At 28.7% G+C, this 22,752-nt stretch overlaps 2 protein-coding genes across 4 annotated transcripts in view; one reads left to right on the top strand and one right to left on the bottom strand.

Moving 5' to 3' along the window:
* The window catches only part of LOC129962531 (caldesmon-like), a 43,413-nt gene extending 28,709 nt beyond the window's left edge, over window positions 1-14,704 (top strand). For both annotated transcript variants that reach the window (XM_056076288.1, XM_056076287.1), the window contains exons 2-3: window positions 10,057-10,246; window positions 13,437-14,704. In XM_056076288.1, the coding sequence (XP_055932263.1) occupies window positions 10,078-10,246; window positions 13,437-13,930 (663 nt within the window). In that variant the 5' untranslated portion in view covers window positions 10,057-10,077 and the 3' untranslated portion in view covers window positions 13,931-14,704. The remainder of the gene's footprint in view (window positions 1-10,056; window positions 10,247-13,436) is intronic.
* Window positions 14,705-16,268: 1,564 nt separating this feature from the next.
* LOC129962530 (nose resistant to fluoxetine protein 6-like) overlaps window positions 16,269-22,752 on the bottom strand; it is a 51,177-nt gene continuing 44,693 nt past the window's right edge. For both annotated transcript variants that reach the window (XM_056076285.1, XM_056076286.1), the window contains exons 13-16: window positions 22,523-22,643; window positions 21,058-21,244; window positions 19,115-19,257; window positions 16,269-17,322 (exon numbers count right to left, since the gene is read on the bottom strand). In XM_056076285.1, coding sequence (XP_055932260.1) covers window positions 17,059-17,322; window positions 19,115-19,257; window positions 21,058-21,244; window positions 22,523-22,643 — 715 coding nt within the window. In that variant the 3' untranslated portion in view covers window positions 16,269-17,058. The remainder of the gene's footprint in view (window positions 17,323-19,114; window positions 19,258-21,057; window positions 21,245-22,522; window positions 22,644-22,752) is intronic.

Raw genomic sequence — 22,752 nt, 5'->3', positions numbered from 1 at the left:
TTTAACCCTTATGTTCATTTTGTATAGTATACCATACATACAACTTTATAAAAATATACTACCACTATAAAATAATTTTTAACTTAGTTTTATATCATATCATATCACGATTTTTTAAAATTTATTTTTTGATGTTTTTTTTAGCGTAAAGAAGCTACCTATGTACATCTTTTTTTGCTTTTCTTCCAAAAAGCAATCTTGCCATGATAAGGATTAATTTTAGTGTATTGAAAAATACACTGCAATTACGCATTACTGAAATTGTGCTGAAGTAAAAAGATATAATGCTAGATATGAAGAATAAATTAAACAGAAGAGAAGAAAAACATTGTAGCAATTGGCATTTTTAATCTAGATTTTATTTTATTTTGAAAAAATTCATTGTCATCTTCTGTCATAATCATTCATTTTAGATTCCAGACTGCCGAGAATCAACTTCAAAATTTCCATTCAATATACTTATAAATATGCATTTTAATTTAACTAAAAGACGTGCAATTACCAATACACACTGTTTTTAAATAACTGTTAAAAATAGAAATGTCACTGTATTATAGTGTTTATTACTGTATTTGTATATAGATTTTAGTGATTATACATAATGGAGAAGGGTCCTTGGAACTGTTGAGTAACTCTGGTTTAATTCGTGTAGGAATAATATAGGAATTTTGTATTCAAATTTTGATAATTTCATGATGTGGATTTCATGTGGAATTATATGATAACTGATACTCAATTTCTATATAATGTCTGAATCAAACTTATATTTTATATGGCCCGTTTATCTGAGCTTGGCAATTTGTGATTTCTTCCGTGGCTGAAGTTTATCACGGAAAAAAACTGACTTTTAAAATATTGCCTGCATCCAAAAGCAGGTTTTAAAATAGGCAGTTTGGAAAGCTGCCCTATTACCACTAAGCAAAGAGAGGCAACTGACAGATCGATTAAAGAATTTTATTAGCCAATCGATTAGAGTTTTATTTTTTTATTTTTTAGAATTATAGACAGATTGATTAGAATTTTACTAGCCAAATAAATATTACTAGTTGCCAAATAAATTTGATAAAAATATTATACATTATAAAATATTAAAACAATAATGTGTGTTTACATTGAATTAATATCATTATTAAATAACTAAATTTTAAAATAATATTAATAATATTAATATTTAATTATTATATATAATATTTAAATATTATTTAAATATCATAAAAACAATATAATTTAAATTTAAAATAATTATTAAATAATTTAATTATTGTTCCCTATTGGAATATAAATTATTGATTTAATTGATTTTGTTAGAATTCTCTGGCAGGTTTTATAAAATAATAATTTTGAATATTACGTTTGTCTGAGATTTATTGTTATCAAAATAATTAATGGCTTAGTAATCCAAAATCTCATAAAATAGTAAGGCTTTAACTTTGATTCTTCAATATTTACTCTATTAAATATAACAAAATAATTTGCACGCAAATAAAAAGGATTTAATATTCGGGTAGAGCACGAAAATAAACTCAGTTAATAAAATAATGAAGAGTACTTTGTAAATTATTTTAAAATATTATTTTTACCTTTGTATATTCTAAAGTATAAGGTGATTTATTTTTGTCAGAATAGCCAATGGCATTTGGGTGACGATTAGTAAATAATAGATTCTTCTCTGATAACGAATTCGATTTTTAAATATCCACAGCAATTTATGTTTTGTTTTATTAGTAGATTAATCGTCTGACGAATGTTTTTTTAAAATTATTAGTAGAATTTTTCTGAAATCTATTGAATAATAATTTCACAATACTATTTTTCTTTGAAAAATGAATTCTATTCTAGATGGCGAATGACAATTTACGAATTATTTATTAGTAAATTAAATCTCTTGATATTCAAAAGTAATGTGCAGAATTATGGGATTAAAACTAGGATATTCTACCAAAATATAGGATTAAATCAGAGCGTAGGCTCGTGTCAGACTGTGCTTCCAGAGACAAATATCGATATTTAGATTTGCCACTAGAAATATTTTTTTATTTTTTTACAGTGTTTGAGCATTCACTACAGGCAGGCATTATTTATGAAAATTTAGATTTCTTCATTTGAAGGTAAATTCATCCTAGGAAGATAATTTATTATAAAACATAACCCTTCAAGTATTTTCAATTTGTTTACTAATGTCAATGCATGTTGCTTGTAATAATATATTTGTTAGAATAAAATCGAAAAAAGTTCGAATAGAATAGAATAGAATAATATTCTAAATTGAATAAAGGAAGTAAAATAGTAGTATGAATATTGCCTTCTTACTGCTATAGTTACGCAATGAATAATAATTAGAAAAATTGAACACACATCAGGTTTTCCATTAAAAGTACTTGTAATTCTCTTCAATTAATACTCATTTCTTTCTGGTGAACACCATTTTATTTTCGGACACAATTTTTGTACCACTTCATGTAGACTATTACAGATTAGGACACCTCTCACAATCGGGTGCCACGTCTAAGTCCAGAATCGATCTTACACACACTACGTTCTTATACAAAAAAGAATTGACAGAACTTTGTACTCGACAGATACGCCATCTATCGGCGTGAAGCTGTAACAGTACTAAAGTTCTGTTGATAATATTTGGGCTTCGGGACCAAAGATTTGAAACCATTTTCAACAATGATTTTAATGAAATCAGTCTCAATTCTGTTTACAAATGTATATGCGAATCAGGTGCACGTTATATCTGAAGTCAAATATCTTTCCGGTGGTTTGGTGCGGAGGTTTTATAGAAGTATGCAAGCTAAAGATCGTTTTACCATCTGATCATAACTTACAACTATCTATTCTGACCTAAAATAACCACAAGTTGCTTCAAAACTAAATTTCAAAGTAATAAGAAATTAATTTCCTCATCACAATCTCACTTAGGAGAGTAGAACTGCTTTTTATCTAAATTTTACATTATAAATATTCTTATTGAATGAATATTTTGTAAGAAGTTAAAAATAATTTTTATTACCGATATATTCTTACGCTAAAAAAGATATCACATGATAATTCTCTCTCAAAATTATTTCATTGTCCTTGAATCACAAGTCATAAGGTCATCATTTTTCTTTCCATCAATTTGTTGTGAGTGCAGCAATTACGGATGAAAGGAAATGCAAAGCAATTCGCTTCCTCGCAAACGATAATTGTCACTCGAGCGCCGCGTCAGTCGATGAAGTGAAGAGAGGATGTCCGCCAAAAGATGAGAGGAAGCGACGGCGCTATCACTTCGATGAAAGCCGGCGATCATAACTGCGTTTCCTCCACGATAACAGTCTGCATCACACACTCGAGCGGTACTCGACGTCGTGAATCAAATTAAACGCACTTTTTGCATTGTAGGGAGATAAGGTAATTCATGGTCAGCAAATGAGTAGAATGCAACTTTTTATTTCGACTGAAAATGTATTTCGATTCCATTATACAGAAAGAATCAGGATTCTGGATAGATTTTTAAAACCAAAGAGAGTTGTCTCCTTAAAACTTTCTCGCATATACTCTCTAATAAACTTGTCATACCAGAGAACCACTGGCATATAATAGTTACGAAATATTAACTATTGGCCTGAATTTGGCACTTTTATTGAATCTATTATCTCATCATTGGCGATAAATACCTGTCATGCGTTAATAGAATCCAAAAATCGAATTTGCAATTTAGACACGTTTTTTCTCAACTGATTAAAACAAAAAGTTGAAACAAAACTGCACTTTAGTCAAAAGATCCAATACCAAATTTGATATATTTAAGTCATTGCGTTTACATGTTTCTGAAAGTACAGACCGACAAATAGTCAACCTATAATTGGATTTGGTTCACAATTTGACAGGTGTCTATGCTACTGATATTAAATCTGCTTCCGAATTATACTTATTTAGTTCTTTTCGTTTTCTAATTATTGTGTTAATTTATAGTCGAACAGCCGGACTTCCTCTGAACAGATTTTATACAAATTTTGATAGAAATCTGCAAATTGGTGTAAAAACCACATACCAAATTTTAACCGTATAGCTCAAAGCGTCTTTGAGTTGTCTTTGCCACAAACTGACAGACAGACATTTTCTAAAAATGTGGTTTTTTGAACTCAACGAATGTGGAGATTCGTCAAAATCTCGACTTCGAATTTTTTTTTGACGGTTACTTCCTCTATACTACGTATACGAGAGAGTAAAAATGACTGATTCGCACAAGCGTGACGATAAAAACTGCCATTTGCACACAAAGGATGAAAAAAAATTATTTTAATCATGAAATTAAAATTTATTGATATATTAAGTCAGCTGATTCTATAATATGAATCTTCCGTTCATGAACTGAATTATTAGATGAGAAATCACACACACACACACACACACACACACACACACACACACACACACACACACACACACACACACACACACACACACACACACACACACACACACACACACACACACACAACGCATAACATATAAATTTTATAAGCAGTATTCCATATATTTATAATAATTAAGGAAATTCGGCAATGAATCCTACAACTCCAACTACTAGAACCGATTTCGCCATTTTTTAAATTCTATACAAACACTTATGGATATCATCATTAGTCTCATTTGTCTTACCGCGTTCCATTTTTGAGAAAAATAATAAAAACACAAATACATTACATTTTATTTATGGCACAAGAACATTATAAATTATGTTCCATTCTACTTATAACCATTTTACTTATATCGCCAATAACCGTTCTACTTATATCGCCAATTTTTATTTCATATTAAAACCTACAATAACTGGATACGTTATCAATAATTGTTTGCCTTCCATCACCTTTCATTTTTGAGGGAAATTTAACTCTTTCACTACTGATATGGCCTAAACGGCCATGCGAATTCTTTACTGGTGGACCAGTTTCAGTTTAACCAAGAGCACAAGATATAAAAACGAATTAGCACCAAGGATGCCCTTTTTGCACATCTTTCAGTCCTCGTGTGAAATAGAAATTCGGTTGCCAGTAAAGAATTTGCTCCATTGGTTGGGCCGGGTTAGTAGTGAAAGTATTAAAAAACACTGCTTCCCTATATATACTCAATTAGAGAAAAACTTTATTGAATCTCACAATTACTGATCTCCCAGTTTGATTCCCATATGAAAGAATATCATCCCTAGACAGCTAATCAACGGTCACATGTTCCCTGTTTCCTTCCTTTTCTCAAAATAAAACATTGGCAGAGCCCCCAGCCACAACAACCGGAGCGAGTTTGCTCATTTTATTTGCCACTTAATTTCACCGCTTTGTTAACATTGCTAACCCACCATAATGCTCTATATTTATTATGTAGTTATAATTTAAATAAAACTTTCTTTTCTTCTGGGAAGTTATATTGCGTCAAAGTAGATTAGAAAATTTAAATTAATATGGTAGATGAATAATTGTTGACCCGAAGCGCTGGTGAAATAAGATTTTAATAAAATGACGATAAAAATATTCTTTTTTTTTCAGTTTCACGTAATCATCAGTTGTTCCTACAGGAAAGAGGAAAATATCCCAATAAAGTGCATTTAAAGATAATTGTATTAAAATTGATGGAATAAAGAGATATCATAACTAAGGAAGAAAAGCAAGAATGGAAGGAATGCCATTTAATATTGATTGTCCATGAGGAAAAATCTCATTATATTCTATGTTTTGGTTTCTCTTTCTTCGTTAGTAGCAAAAGAATGAACATTTGATATTTATCATTAATAACGAACACCAATCCGAAAACGCAAAACAAAAGTGTCATTTAAAATACAAATGCAAAGTAAAATTATATACAAAGTAATGTGTACTAATTTTGAATTAATTGTACCATTTGTTAATGGAATGCAGGGAAATTCTGAAAATAAAAGAGTCCAAGTGATATAAGAAAATTAGATCAAAACAATAATTGATATCTCCAAATTTGAACACAGAAAAGATGAGAAAACAAACGGTAATGAAAATCAAAGCTATGAATTGGTAGTAAAAGTTTTCATATATGTTTGGAGGAAATTCAGTGAAATTATGTTTCCGACAGGTGATCTTGAAAAATATTAAATTGTATTTATAAGAGATGATCACTGGACATTTTCCCCCTACAGATTCCATTTGAGATGTTAGATCTGAAAACGGTTATTAGATGTGTATTCTAAATCCTTTTTATTATTAAGCATGTTAATCTACAGAAAATCTATTATTTTGATATTTTTATCAAAACATTTGGCTTGTCAATATCAATATTAATTTCCTAATCTATACTTTCGTATACGTGCTAAATTGATAACTCAGATATGAAACAGCTTTGATGGAATTTAGTATGTGATTTTGTTATTATTGTTTGTCAGATTTTAAATTGTCAATGGAATAAACGGTGTCCAAAATGTATAATTGCTTTTCTGTACTATATTACATAGCATAAAGTGCTCATTTACGGAACTCTGAAAATAAAAATCTGAGTACTCGCCGCATTAATGCCTTGCCGATGGTTAATAATTAGATCCTGGAAGAGACGAGGATAACACCTCGTCTCTTCCAGGATCGTCTCGTCTCTTTAAGTAATGTAACACCTCGTCTCGTCTCTTTAAGTAATGTAAGAGAAAATTCCAAGAATACCACTCCAGCTGATTAAAAAAATAGCCTTTTTGCTTCTATAATTTATAAATAGATATTCATAAAATATTGTTCTAAATTTCCTTAATCATTCTAAATTCCTACTGCCAGCCAGACCAACAGAAAAAATCCGCCGTGCACCCACACACTCAAATATAAATTAAAGTGGAAACATATTAATTTCATTAAAAATGAATGGTTAGAATATATTATTCTAATATAAAAACGATTTTCTTTATTTTCTTCAACGTCTATATGAGTGCTTTTTAAATTTAAATACATTCTTTTTAAATTTAATTAACTCCAAAGAGAGATTGAGATGAGAGATTTGTGAGGAAGACTCCATAGCAATTCAGTGATATTCATTGAACCAAGTATTTCTATCAGTCCACACAATTATTTACAGTTGAAATATACATTTCGATTAACACAGAAGTAATCTGTAATCAAAATGCAGCATTTATAAAAATATATTTTTATATTATTCATAAAATTTTTCGAGTAGAATTTTGATTCTATACTTCCCCATGTTACAAATAATGACTTCATTTGTTAAATATATTATCATCAGTTCTATGAAGCGACGTATAAATATTTTCATTAAGCATTAATTAATATTTAAAAAGAAAAGTTTGAAGTACTTAACGGATAAGGTTCGAGTACTTATAAATAATTAATGAACTGAAAAAGACAATAGTTATATAACTGACATATAGATGGCAGCACAATCGCTTTAATGTTATGCAACTTTAAAGGTAATGTTAGTATCGTTAAAAATATTAATTTTGTTTCTCAAGTATTATGACAGACTGCCAATTAAAAGTAGAATGCAAAGTTAAAATGATTTGCCATTGTGACTATGAAAGAAAAACCTCTGTTTTCTTTTTTTTTTTCTGTTGGAATAATTAAGACTGAGTAGTGCATACATTTAGAAATATTGGTTTAAAATACTATATCGTTAAGAACATGACCACAGATTTTTTTCTCTAAACATGATAATTTGGTAGGTTTTTGGATTTCTTTTCCAAAGCGCTGGAACTTTTTGTGATCTTATATTTCAATGAATAAATAAATATATGACTTCTGTAATATCATAAGGCATTTAGTCCCATTTTTCGGTATTTCGGATTATTGCAGGCAGTACCTAAGTGTATGTAATTAGCTACCCAAATTTTGTTTATATTTCTTTTTCTTCCAATGGAATCAGTTCACTTGTCACATGTAATAATATCTCAATATCTGCGTATGTCATCTGATATTTAACTGCACTGGGATTGTGATGTCTTAGCATACTCTTTTTACATCTAGTAAGATATGCAAAAATTTTGTAAAGAAAGTGTAAAAATAAAATGAAGAAATTGAAGAAAAAAAAAACAAGAAGCAAATAGTACACCAGAATGTCGTCTAGAATAACAAGAAAATTATAAATATAATTTTCATTAAAATCGTTTCTTCGTTGACTGCATCACAAATTATTCGAAAGTATAAATAACTATAAAACTTGTTAAATTGTTTTAAGAATGATTCCGCATGCTGTAGAATTTTATTTTAACTCTGAATTCTTGTGAATGAATTTCACACAGGTTTCTTAAAAAATTATTTTAGATAACGCAGGCATTAATACTCCAAATAAAAGATCACGTAACTTCGGATTTGATAAAATGAGAATTTTATCACATAGTTTTGAAATATATATGACGATTCAAAATACTAAGCAAAGTTTTGTTATGAATAATTTTTGACAATATATAAAAATATTGAGCACTGAATAATCCATTGTGGAGTCACTCATTGGATTTAGATAAGTATAATTATCTAAAAAAAATAGATATATTTTCATTCAATTTAATTTTGTTAAATGTCAGGATTGAAGTACCATTTTAACAATTCTGGTAATTAATAAGCCATAACTGAGTAAAATACATGTTACACCTATAAACACTTTTTACAATGTAAATACATTTGTCAGTGAATGCATTCTTTTAAGAAATTAGTTTACACTACAAAGTTTTGTAGCCTTCATTCTTCTTCTAACTAGTATTTAGTTTAGTTTAACTAGATACTAACTAACTAACTAGTATTAGTTTTGCGACTAATATACAAAAAGGTCACAAATTATTTCGACAAAAAGAATGCCTAATTGTCCGTAATTATGCAGTCATGCATAGGATGATTGTAATAAAAAAAAAAGAAATTTATATTCATTTTCAGTTATTGTCACATATTTATGAGCTTGTTCAAGTCGTTCAAATAATCTACAGTAGTAAGTGCTGCATCTTTTGGACAACTTTACTGATATTTTCGATGGTTATTTTATTCAATTCAATGAGATTCATGAAGCCACCGAGAATATTTCATTTTTTCAACATTTTTAATCAATACAACTTTATTGTTCCAATAATATAGAAAGAATGATGTACATTAAGCAATTACGAATTCCATCTGCACGAACTTGGGTGTGAACTGAAACTGCTTAGGACCCTTCATCTGCACGCTTAGGGTATAGTGCTTCCGGTCTGTATTCGTATAATATTTCGTAAATAATTGTCGGTTCTGAAATTTCTCTGTTCATCTGCGCTAATCCTTGAATTAAGTATAAATACCCTTGTATTATTATAAATATCAAAAATAATTGATAATAACTTTCTTAAAAATATAATAATAAGGTTATTATTAATATAATAATGAAGTTATTATCAATAAGAAAGTTATTATCAATTATTATAATATATCATCAATTATTAAAAATATAATAATAAAGTTATTATCAATAAAAAAGTTATTTCAATTAATAAGAAAGTTATTATCAATTATTTTTGATATTTATAATAATACAAGGATATTTATACTTAATTCAAGGATTGGCGCAAATGAACAGAAAAATTTCAGAACCGACAATTATTTACGAAATATTATACGAAGGTGGGTAATATAAAAAATAAAATTTTGATAAAAGTATGATACACGGGAGCATTCATTTGCATTATGAAGTAAACAATAAAACCGTGTCTATTGTCCCATTTCATTTCGCATAAATGGGGTAATAAGCGGGAACGAGATGGTTGAAGCAGACATGTCGGAGTATCTTTCTAAATGCTAACTTACTTTGAGACAAATCATTAGAAAGTAATGCTTATTCAAATAAAAAAATCTAAATGTTTTCTTTATTTAGGAAATTATTTATTAATTCCAAATAATGATACAAATTCTTAAAAAAAAAGGACAAATGAAATAACATTTCGAATTTAAAAAATTGTTAGAATATAATACAACAAATAATTTATAATTTCTTAGTTCCGTGAAAATATATCATTTATTTGTGACGTTAAAATACCATTGTACGTATTTTATCAATTCTTTTATAACATTTTTTAAAATTTTTTTTTGCCCATTGCAGGTGTTGACGATAGGTGGAAAAATGTTCTCTTCAAGGTTTTCATTGCTCTTTTTGAGCTTCATTATCGTGGGAACAGCACTGACTTACGTTCGAGCCATGCCTGTTGAAGAATATGAATATCCACTCAATGGCGTCGACAATGAGGTTTTTGAGGATGAAATATCGGCGGACAAAAATGGCGTCGTCGATGGTAATGGTTTCATTCAATTCTTTGATAAATACTGTTTTGTTCTAAGACGATGAGGAATAAAAATTACCATCATTAACTTAACATTAATTATTGACAAGAAATGACATTTAATAGACTAATGATGGGAAGTATAAATTACCATCATTGGCTTTTCATTTAGGGTAAAAGTCATTTATTTATAAGAAACGTTGTTGTTGTTTCTAATGGCACTTGTCATAGACAAACCCACTGACTTTAGAAGTCAGTGATTTTAATCCAAGAGTGCGTCTCTTGTTTTTCAGTAGCGCCATCTAGGGTCAAGAGTACGACTTAGCTACACACACGTTACGATCCTTTCAACGGGGCGGACTTCATTCATGCATTTCATTCACTCATCCGCAGATTGTTATTTAGACCTGAACCAGAGAACGATCACTCCTGATCCAGTACCCCTAGTGGTATTACTTTGGCCATGGAGGACTTTGTGATCACGACAGATTTATATGAGCGCCAGCCACCACACACACACGAAGAGTCTTCGGCCGGCGGGGTTCGAACTCGCAACCCGACGGAAACGAATGCAAAGCCCTAACAAACAGGCTAACCCGACCAGAATAATCTATAGTTGTAAGAAGTACTTGAATAATCTACAGTCTAATCAGAAATTTTGTCCGAACCATGCCTGTTGATGAAAATAGATATTTAAGTTATCGTGCTCACAGACAGACGGATATAATTCCAAAAATGTAGATTTGGGATGTTGAGATTCCTATAGTTAAAAAATTTTGATAATTACAATATTGTTTTTTGTTAACTTCGCATACCAGAAAACAATAATTTAATTCGGTCTATTTATATTTTATTTGAAAAATGGATTGTGTATTCAAATGTGATACAGTTCTATTGGAAAGCGAAAATGCGTGCTGTGTTTCCAATTTATTTTCTTTTCCAGTCGTATTTTGTAAAAACACTCTTCGTGAAAGAAATGATAAAACTATCTTGACTTTTAGTACAGTGGAAGCCGTTTGTAACACTCGATTAAGATTTCAGCCAAAGCGATCACCCACATTCGAATGATCATTACATCCAAAATTCTTTAAGAATAATAAAATTCCATACATATGACAAGACAGCAGAAAAAAAAAATAGATTTCAGAAGATCATTCGTATCATTCAGTCATTTTAATTAGAAATAGAAAAATCGATACAGTATAAAGAATTGAGAAGTGTTCATACATATTTAATTTTTTAAGAAAATTTCTTAAAAAATTATCGGAAATATTTAATTACCAAGCATTCGTTAGATATTACATTCATATGAATAATGTTCAGCAAAAGATTTTGTTCAAAAGATTCAGCACGGCATTAGATTGACCTTCTAAGCAGTCGTAGGACTTGCAGAGCTTTGAGGGGTTATGATGGTTTACCTTTTTGTTACTCTTCATCGTCACTGTTCTCATGCTGCATACGGTCCTCCCTCCTATTCATCCGCACATAATAGATTGCTCCTTCTGTAAAATTTTTTTATTGCCTCCCATTTTATGTCAATGTTAATCTAATTTTTGTAACCTACTTTGGAAAGGCCTGCTGAGTTTTCAATGAATCAATGTCCTCTTCTTGATTTGTCCAAATAAAACTTTTATTCTGAACTGAATGAACATCGAAATGAATCACCGTAAGCAAATTTTTGATTACCAGAACCGGATAATTTCCTATTATTTTGATACGATATCCGTTCCTCATTATTTTAATCAATGCAACCGATCTGTATTTACAACCGAGATCACTATAAGCGGCGTCTACTTATATCTAAAAAGTAATTTACCCATTTCACTTTTAGCCATGTTATAGCGTACATCTTGTATCAATATGAATGAAAATATTATTTCTTCTTCTTTGTTTATAAAAAACATATTTATATACTGTATGATTAAAATATCACTCAGTTATGAAGGATTGCAAAAAGTAACAAAATAGGAAAAGAGAAAATATTTATTTCTAGCAAATCTGTGCTTGATTATGTTTTTTCTTTTTTTTTAGCATGCATAAAATACAAATTTTCACTGCTTAATTTTTAAAAATATGCACATTCTTCATTCAAAACTGAAAGAAACAAGATACCTCATCATTCTCTAATATCATTTATTGCTTGTTTAAAATAATGAAAGAAACCTCTATTTGTTGCTGCCTTTTGGAAAAATATTGTTTGCTATCTGACAAGAGTTTAATACGCTTTTAGATATTAAATTTAACTTGACCAAATTCAGGACGTTAAAAATAATCGTGTTCACTGAATTTTGAATGTGCAAGAATTTTAAAATCATAAAGAGGTGCATGCTGTCGATGACAATATGATAATTAAATAATTGCAGAATTTATTAATCATTTCATGTTGATTAATTTTTATTCAAAACGAAAATTTCCCTATAATAGTGATTTGGAGGAAAATTGATTCTAAGATTTTATGGTAATTTTAATTATGATTTTTGAAATATATCATGATAGGCTTTTATTAATGTACTAAAATACATCAAATATATTTTAATCCAGAATTTGAAAGTCAAAGCAAAACTCGGACGAGCGATAGGAACTTATAGAAACACGGCGACGTAATTAAGCCACATTTAATATCAAACGGAATAAAATTCTTACATATTCATTGTAATTAAAATGTATACTCATTGTGATAAAAATTGCATTTTATTTATGGTAATTATAACTCGATTCACTCATTTAGAATTACAAATCTGCTAATTTTTGATAAAAATATTTTCTGTCTTTTATCACTACTAAAAATTGCGTTTTAAATATTTTTTTATTTATTTCAGTATTTGAAATTGAAGCTATTGGATTGAAGTGTTATGGCTGTCTTAGTGTGTTCTACTGTTAATTATACAATAAAAAAACTGATATAAAATAAGAAAAGGCCCCTTAGGAAGTTACAATAAATGCTTTCAACATTATTCATCTGTATTATCTATCGATCTGGAATTCTCTTATTTGATTCTTTACAATTTTGATTTATTATCCTTTTCATTGTATATTGAAAACATTATTTTTAGAAAGAATCTAAGAATAGAAAATGTTTCAGAAAAACAACATTATCCTACTTTAATAGTAAAAAATGATATTTCTAATTTAATAAAAGTGTAATACTGTAAAAAGTTGTATCGAAAATAAATTAATTTTTATGCCCATTCTATCTTAATAGATGATGAAGTAGAAGAAGGAGAAGCAGATGAACGAAATGTTTTCAACGAACTTGACACAGAAATCGAGGGAGAAGCCGCAAAGGAGGAGGCAGAAGAAGTTGAATTAGACAAGGGTATAGAAGAAGATGAAGAGGAGAAAGCCGAAGAAGATATTGCAGAAGATGAGGAGAAGAAAGATGAATCTGATGAAGAAGAGTTTGAAGAAGAAATAGCGGATGCTGAAGAGAAAAGTGAAGAAGCAGGCAAAGATGACGAAGAAGCTGCAGAAGAGGAAGAAAAGGCTGCTGCTGAGGAGGAAGAAGCGGCCGAGGAAGAAGAAAAAGCAATTGCTGAAGAGGAAGCAGATGCTGCTGAAGAGGAAGAAGCTGCTGCTGAAGAGGAAGATGCTGCTGACGAGGAGGAAAAAGCTGCTGAGGAAGAAGAAGAAGAAGAAAAAGGATTTCCATACAGCTGGTATGATAAAGTGAAGAAATTTTTTAAAGGACAAAAGTAAAACAAATGCACAGTAAAACATATTACGACGTTGAAATGATTCTGAAGAACTGATTTCATCTTAAAGTACACTACTATAGATTTGTTTTACCTAAGAAATTGTCGGTTAAAAATGTGTAGAAATCGAAATTAGTTAAATATGTATATATAATATAACCTCATTGTCTTAAACGTTTGTTCAAATGTATTATATGATGTATAAATTTCAAAGACTGCCGCTGTTAAGCTCAAGATATCTTTCTAGGTGACTGTGAATCTATAAGACATTTATAAGCTACATTGTATTAAAAAAGACAAAAGAAAATTATTTAAAAAGTTTGACAAAAATTATAAAAAGTAATTATTTAAATAGCTTCTTTAACTTAAAAAATAAATTTTAAGTTGCTAAAAGTGCGTGGATATTTACTTAAATTCGAAAACATTTAAAGGAAAAAAAATACTTTATTGTCAAATGCTTCAATTTTATACTTAATTGATTCATAAAAAGTAAATAATTTTTATTTTCAAACACAATGGAACAAAATTCTTTAAGTATAATTTAGTTTATGCAATATTTTTCATGCACTTAAAATTCTAATATCAAGCAAAATGTTTTGAGAAAGTGATTGCATAAAATTATATGCAATCTCAATGCTATATGTTCTACAATCTCTATTTTGAACATGAAAAAAAAACTGTTTTTAAAAACATTAGTATTTGAAACATTCTCCATGTATAAAGAGATACCTGTAGAAATGTAATTTCTAAAAAAATAAAATCATGAATTCTTTTGCTGTATGAATGTTGATACACAGTGATTATCAATAAATAGCATTATAAATTAGCAATAGAAATATTTTAGTCATATTAGTTATGATATTTTAATCCAATATTTTAGCCATATTGATTATTATATTTTAGTTCAATATTTTAGTCATATTAATTATTATATTTTAGTCATTTCATTTAACGTTATTTTTTAACGTTTTTTTTAACTGTAAATTATCCAATCGTGGGCAAATTATCTGCAAATCTGATAATTTACAATAAAAAAAAACGTTAAAAAATAACGTTAAATGAAATGACTAAAATGTAATAATAAATAACCGATAGTTTACTATGCACAGAAATGCTGAAATTCAAATGAATAAAATTATGATAATTATTTACATTCAAGGAAAAAATATTGACAAAAATAAATGAATTAATTTTTTTTGGTATGTTTAAATTATTATTGCTTGAAATAAGTTTAGTTTGATGAAAAAAAAATGAAAATAAATTCTTGATTATCTGGACTATGAAAATCTTTAATAAGGAAACGTTCTTGGAACCAGGAAAATTCAGCAACTTATTCTCACATAAACAGATTATGATAGATAGATAGATGGAAATATAAATTGAAGCAAAATCATCTTCAATATAATTTGCAGGCATGCACATCAAGAATACAGGTAAAACGTTCAAATTAAAAAAAATTATTTAATTTCGAAAAATGAAAAAATAAATAAGTAAATAAATATGGTGCTGGAAAATTAGCTTCTATTCCGATTTATTGAAACATTTCTCTAATAATTTCATGAATGCCATCCTTGATTTTTATTTATATTAAATAATTAATTAATAAATTAAAGTCTCACTTAAATTTTAAATTCATGGTGAATAATAGAATGAAAAATAATTAAATGTAATATGAGATTTTCTTTGAATCATTAAAGTTAATAAGCGTAAGAACGCTAATATTCAGATTCATTTGATTTCAAGAAATAAAAGTTCCAAAGAAATCCTTTATTGAAAACCTTAAATTAAAACATCTAAGAATAGAACACTTCTATGAATCAATCTGATTCTTTCCACAAACTGATTTTTCTGAAATATTTTAAATTATTTTTATGTTTTAAAGAAATATTTTCTTTTGTTTATTTAAAAAATAATACAAAGGAATTCTTTTGGAAACGTGTACCAGTTTTGGAAAATTCAATCATTATTCTAAAGTAGTTACTTCACAAGCAAACATCATTGTCACTACTATAGGTATCACTCCTATTGGTAATAGAATAACATTATAAGCCTATAAAACTTTTAAAACTTATTCTTAAATATTTCAATGAATTCAAAGCTAATAAAAATACAACATAAAACAAAATATTCACATTTTTGATTAATTATTTTAAACAGCTATCTTACGATAATATTTTTTTCTTAACTACTTCAGCTAAGAATCGTAATTTTATATACAGGAATTTTTCGAAAAAATGAGTATAATAATTTTATGTCGTTAGAATTGGAATGATAAAATATATTTCAGTATATATTGTTAAAAGAATAAAACATTTTTATGAAAAATGTTAAAAATAGTTGCAATGTATATGTATATAAATTTTTACATGGTAAAAGTCAAATTGTAAGATTCAGAATTTAGAAGAAGAAGGCGATTGTTGAAACAAACGATTTTTTTTTAATATAAAGCACAAATATATTCTAATAATATCGATGAAAAAGAGAAACCGAAAGAAAATTATTAGTTGCAGTTATAATTTTGCAATAAAACAAAATTATTATCTGGTAGTTTGCAATAAAAAATGAGCCATGAAATTAAAATAACTTTTTCAGAGCTTTTCATTGTTTTAGTGAACGGCGATATTTCATTTTGCTTTATCCAACCAAGATCTCATAAAATCTTTGAAGTGTATTCAAATTTAATATTTTTAAAATTATCCTTAAAACACTATTCCTATCTTTAAAGCATAAGAATAAATATTTCAAAATGATCATTTCTCCAATCTTCTTTCTTCTAATGACAATTTCAAATCTTCCCAGTTTGACTGAAATAATTTTTCAAGAAACTTCCTTAACTTCTGTCATTTAAATAATAAACAAAATGCATCTTCGAATTTCTTCTTTCGTTGCGTTCAAATTACATATATGTGTTTGATAAAAGAAGTGGTATAGAAGTAATACCTTCCCCAAATAAGCGATAATCAGACTTCCTGCTGATAAATAATGATAAAATAGATCATTAGCTTTCAATAATAAATGACTGCACATGATCTTTTTCAACAGCCACCATGAAAAATTGATTAAAGTTCAAAACTCCTTGTAGTACCTGAGGAATTTTTTATACATACATACTGTTATTTGTGCATCATTAGTCTACAGTTTACTAAATGTTTCATTGTCTTTTCCCAAAGATTTATCTGAATCACTAACAACAATGAAAGCAATGTCCCCATTTTTCTCTGGCTTCAGTGTGCCCTTTAGAATGCTGTTGCTACGAGCTAAAGAAGGATCTTCCGTTTTTTTATCGCCTTTTCTGAGAATTATTTTCTCCAGCGACATCATAGGAGCCTCTACTAGCATACATGCGGCGAATGCAATAGCATAAGAAACCCATAAATCAGCAATGAAAATCCAAACCTGTAATAATAATAAAACTAGAAGTTAGTCATCAGTTGATAAAACTTAATTGCAGAGCATTAATACTTCATTAACACACAACAAAATCACTATGTATGTGTATATAGGTGGACACTTAAGTTCATTAAACATTCCAACTACAAGTAGTATTACAATTATTACGATTACGTTGCATGCATTTAAATCCTACATGAATTTTAAAAAACGCATACAAACCAAATAAGTTCATTAGAAGCATAACTGTGGTTTTTTTAGCTCTTACTAAAATTTTACTTTAGAAGGCGATACTTCTGCTGTCAAAGGCAGTTAGCTATAGTTAATGATACCGGAGCGGTTACCTTTTACTCGTCTGCCTCTTGTCTGTGGCTTTTTGGACTACATGTGGGTTAAATTATTGAATTGCCAAAGTTACAATCATATATTTCTTTTAATGAAAAACGGAAAATGTTGTTTAGACTTACAAGGAATTTTTTAATATTTTTTTCTGTTTTTGGAATATAATTAGTAAATAATCTGTTGAATATAAATATTTTTCAATAGTTGAATAAAGTTTCGAAGTTCTAAATATTCAATGAATTTGTTTTAAATGCATGCAAAGCAGATATGGAAGTGTTAAATTATAAAAATGTGTGCTTTTTATTATTTCTTGATATGAAGATATGAAAATTCATGTTTAGGAGGAGCAATTTATATTTGATATTTAAAAAAAAAGCGGGGAAAATTTTCTCAGTTACGATTTTCTATAACCAATAAAAATTTTGAAATATTAAAACATAGATGGTCATCGTAATTTCTGAAACGGCATTCTTTATTTATTTAAGAAATTACAAATAAATATTTCATTCAATAGAGAAATTCAGTTTTATTCCAGTTATTTTTATCTTTAAATTTTAACTAAAGATATTTTCTATAGTGAAATGAACACAAATAAATTTCATTTGCTTACAAATTTTGAGGGGTTTTTCTTTCTTTAAATAAGCCTTATATGTACCTAAAAGTTATTATAAACACTTCTCATTAATATTTATTTTTTCAAATTTCTAAAAACTTGAGATGATATAAGATAATGATGCAATTTTTTGGATAACGGTGAAAATTTTAGTCTACATTTTTCTCTACTGGTAAAGTTGCCGGCCGTTTATAAACAAACGTAAATTGTTTTGTACCGTCTATAGACATATTTACAGGTCAAACAGTCAATTATATTTATTGATGTCCTCTTCACATACATTCCCACTCCCCGGGAAAAGTTTTACGTTTGTTTTTTAATTCTAAATCTTGCAACTTTTCCTTGATTTCACAAAATAATTTTCCTCGCAACTATTTAATCACTCGAAAATTATTTAGTTTAAAATAATGGGCTGCCAACAGCAAAGCGGGTGCTTCGAGATTTCAGTTTTCTGCATATTGGTCTGCATACCATAAGATGTTTCGTAATTTTTACTCGTTTTCTTCATATTCTAATTTTAAAATTTTAATTCATTTTCTTTTATTGTAAAAAAATCCAATTATTAATATAGTTTAAATTTTATTTCCAACAAATATAGGCTGCTGCAAACAATTATCTAAAATTATTTTGTAAAAATTTACAAATCGTTAGAATAGTAGAAATCGTATGACTAGAAATCTTATCGGTAAAGGAGTTCATAGACAGGAATTTAGAGTCTAATTAAAGGAGCATTTAACAAAGGAATTCGAAAAAGAAAGAAGGATAACAAAACCAATAAAAATATATGTTATTAGTGAAAAGCAACAATTAAATGTACAGAAAATGTTATATGATATAACTTACAATAAACAAGTGGCTTGGAACAAAAATGTGGCGCAGATTCCCCATGAATGCAACTTGTACTAAAGGATGGATGAGGTAGGCAATGAATGTTAATCTTCCCAAAGGAATGAAGATCTTCCATGACAGAATATAATTTATGACACCTGAAAAAATATTATTTATTTCATCAGATAAAAAGAAAACCAAAGATTTTCCCAAAGATGTAACATTTCTGAATCAATTGTTAGATTAATATGTGTTTGGAAGAATCTGAAGGGTATTGGGAATGCATCTTGTACTGTAGAACTAACCTTATTGGTTCTCTTCATTGCAGTTTACAAATATAAGTTTGATATGAACTCAACATAGTGAACAAGATGATCATAAATAATTTTCTATGTTTGGAGGCATCTGCTATTACAGTCAATAAACGAAATAAAACCAAATTTCATATGTTTGCGGAAGATGATTTCCGCAACAAAGAAAGAAGAAAGTTGGCAATGCAGTATTTTATACACAAACACAAAATCAGAACATTGAAAATGTTACCCCAATGTTGAACCCCCGGGGGGCACCTCGAAATGAGAATGAGATGCTTCCGGCATGGTGGTTGGATCTCGCCACCCTGGAGGGTACACTAATAGGTGGGGTATCTGCCTCCTCCCATCGATGGCGGAACGTACTTCCTTCGGGGAGGGTTGCACCATGGCCGGTGACGGCCCTTAGGACTCCCGCCAATGTTGCTGTTGCGGCGGTCCGGTCATTCAGTTTTAATGGTTTAAATCCGTGTGCCTTCGTGGCGGGTCGGAGAGTTAGATGATTGACTTACCCCAAGGTTGAATAATAAAAGAATATTTTCTGTGAATGTTATTCTGCAGGTCATGCGTTTATGTATGCGCCTTTTTTTGTAATCACTCAAACATTAATGCAATTTTGCATAACCCATTTACAGTGCTTTTGTTGTAATAATTGATTTTTGTATTTTGATTCCAAAAGCTTCGACCCTTCCCTTTTGATGTCTTTTGATTCTTTTCGTTTTGTTAAGATTTCTATATATCTATAAATGATGATGGTTTTTTTTATTCGAATTTATGTCAACATGCCTCCAATAGTTGGTGCATAAATTCTGATTTGATCCCATTTATTTATTAGTTTTTGCTGAAAATGCCACCTAAAAATAAAATTTATTTTTTGGTCTAACTGCATTTTTTATTCAAAGCTTTTTTTTAAAAAACCTGAATGGTATTTGGTTCATTTTGACAACGGGATCTCTGATGATTTTGACATCAGATTGGAATAAGTTTTATCAAAATATATTTTTGATAAATTTTTTATTTAATTGCATTAAATATTAGTAAAACATTTTCATAGACAAGTAAAACCAGTTATTAAAGATAACATTGGAATTATAAGATATTAAAGATAAGTTTTGGAATTTTTAAAGAAGGAATTTCAGTTTGGCAGATAATAAATATTGTAGGGAAAAAAGGTTTATTTCCACGCTGTTTATAATTTGTGCTATATTTCAAAAACAAGAAACCCTCATTTCTGTACTTGAATTAAAATAAAAGCCTGGCAACCATTTCTATTTATCATATTAGGTATGAGGTTTTTGTTATTATTCCGTATCCTATACAACGAAAACAATACATGCTATGCTGAAGATATGCAAAAATATAATAAAATAAATTCATATATCATATTAAAGACTCAGAAAATGAATATAATAAATTTTTATCTGAGTATCTTATCTAAATCTTCTTCGCTATAATCAGTGATACAAATGAAATATCGATTTACTACTTACACGGAAGCTCTAAAATAAGAAATAATTGATGAAAATAAATCTTCTGTAATTTAAGTCCTATGAATTAAAGTTATGTTAACGACAATCTATTATATTTAAAAAAAATTGTAAACTAACTACAAACTACTACAAACTAACTGGATAAAAACTAACAGACCTCCACGTCCTGTAGCGCAACATACAATCAGCCATGCTACTCCCAGCGCCCAAGCAATTCTGTGGAAACTGGCATACATCAATCCAGCAAAAAAGTTTATCTCTTTTCCACCGTTCCAATTTACTGGACCGTATACTGTAGAGAAACAACAGATAAATGCAGCAATCCAACCGATTATTTGAACAGTCTGAAAAAAGTTAAGTCTTTTAATAAAAATATAGTTACATCAAGAACAAGGTAATCGAAAAAAAAAATTGAAAATTGGAATTTAAAGACAAATTTTTCATTACATAGTTATTAAATGTATAAGTATCCTTCTAGATTAAGATTTGCGAAGTAATAGCTTTACTCTGAGCTATAAAGAATGCATTATTCAGCATAACTGATGAGCTTAGGAAACACACATGCACACAAAAAAAACCCATTGGAATATTTTATTACTCTGAGCAAATAAAGAATGCATTATTCAGCATAACTGATGAGCTTAGGAAACCCACATGCACACAAAAAAAACCCATTGGAATATTTTATTACTTTCATATCTCCCTAAAACGAATTTTCAGTGTACTCTGTTGCATGATTACGTTATTTGCTTTGACTGCTTCCTGAAAAGGAATGTTATATTTGATATTCATTCTAATTTGTCACTACATCTATATGTTTTACTTATTGGATATATGGCGACTGAAAGTTGAGATAATATTCATTTTATGCAACAGAAATTCTTCTAAACTTTATCTCAACATATGAATTTCTTCGGATTCAAATAAATAGTCCTTCTGCAACCAATTTCTCCAACATTTCAACTGTCATCTTATATTTAACATCTACAGTGTAAAATATTCATCTGATAAGTATAAACCACATACTCATGCGCGCTTTCTTCATCATCTGAATATATCTTTTATAGTGTCATTAGTATCTTGTGATGAAATAAAATCATATAAACATTTCTCAGGGTGTGTCATCTGAATATATCTTTTATAGTGTCTTTAGTATCTTATGATGAAAAAAAATCATATAAACATTTCTCAGGGTGTGTCTGCTAGATTTTTTGATATCACCTTTAATACATTAATGAAGCCTTGTAGAATATCTATAGATTAATCTTCATAAGGTAATTTATACACACTTAAAATCATAAATGAATAGTTTTACAATTCATGAATTAGATGAATTGTATAAAGCTTAACAGGGATCTCCTATCAGTTCTTAACCATATTATGGATATCTATAAAGAATATTTTCTCAGTCGATTAGTAAAATCTCTCCTATCTTCATTTAAAATAAATCTGTCCCAATGGGATATAAAACTGGGATTTTGTGAAAAATATATGTATAAGAATTAAATTCACTTTAGAGTTAATAGTTTTTTTACAGTACCTTCTTTGCAATGAGGCTACTGTGAAGAAAAAAAAAGAGATTAAAAAGCCATTTGAACTTTTGTGATTATATTCATACTTACTGCAGACATTTTGAAATTTGGCCGTGTGACTAAGAGATAACCAGCTAATATTCCAATGCAGTAAGGTCCAATATGTGTGAACGGAGTAAAGTACAAATCCTTCCAAAATTCTGTTCGCTCCCTATAGAAAACAAATTCATATTTTGAAAATAAAAAAATAAATTTTTGAGAAAATACATAAAAGTGTTTCTTTTATCTCTATAAAACAGTTAAACGCATAATTATACGAA

Source organism: Argiope bruennichi, chromosome 3 (genome assembly GCF_947563725.1).
Source record: "Argiope bruennichi chromosome 3, qqArgBrue1.1, whole genome shotgun sequence".
NCBI lineage: Eukaryota > Metazoa > Arthropoda > Arachnida > Araneae > Araneidae > Argiope > Argiope bruennichi.
Note: the sequence above shows the minus strand (reverse complement) of the source record. Positions and strands in the feature narration are given on the sequence as shown.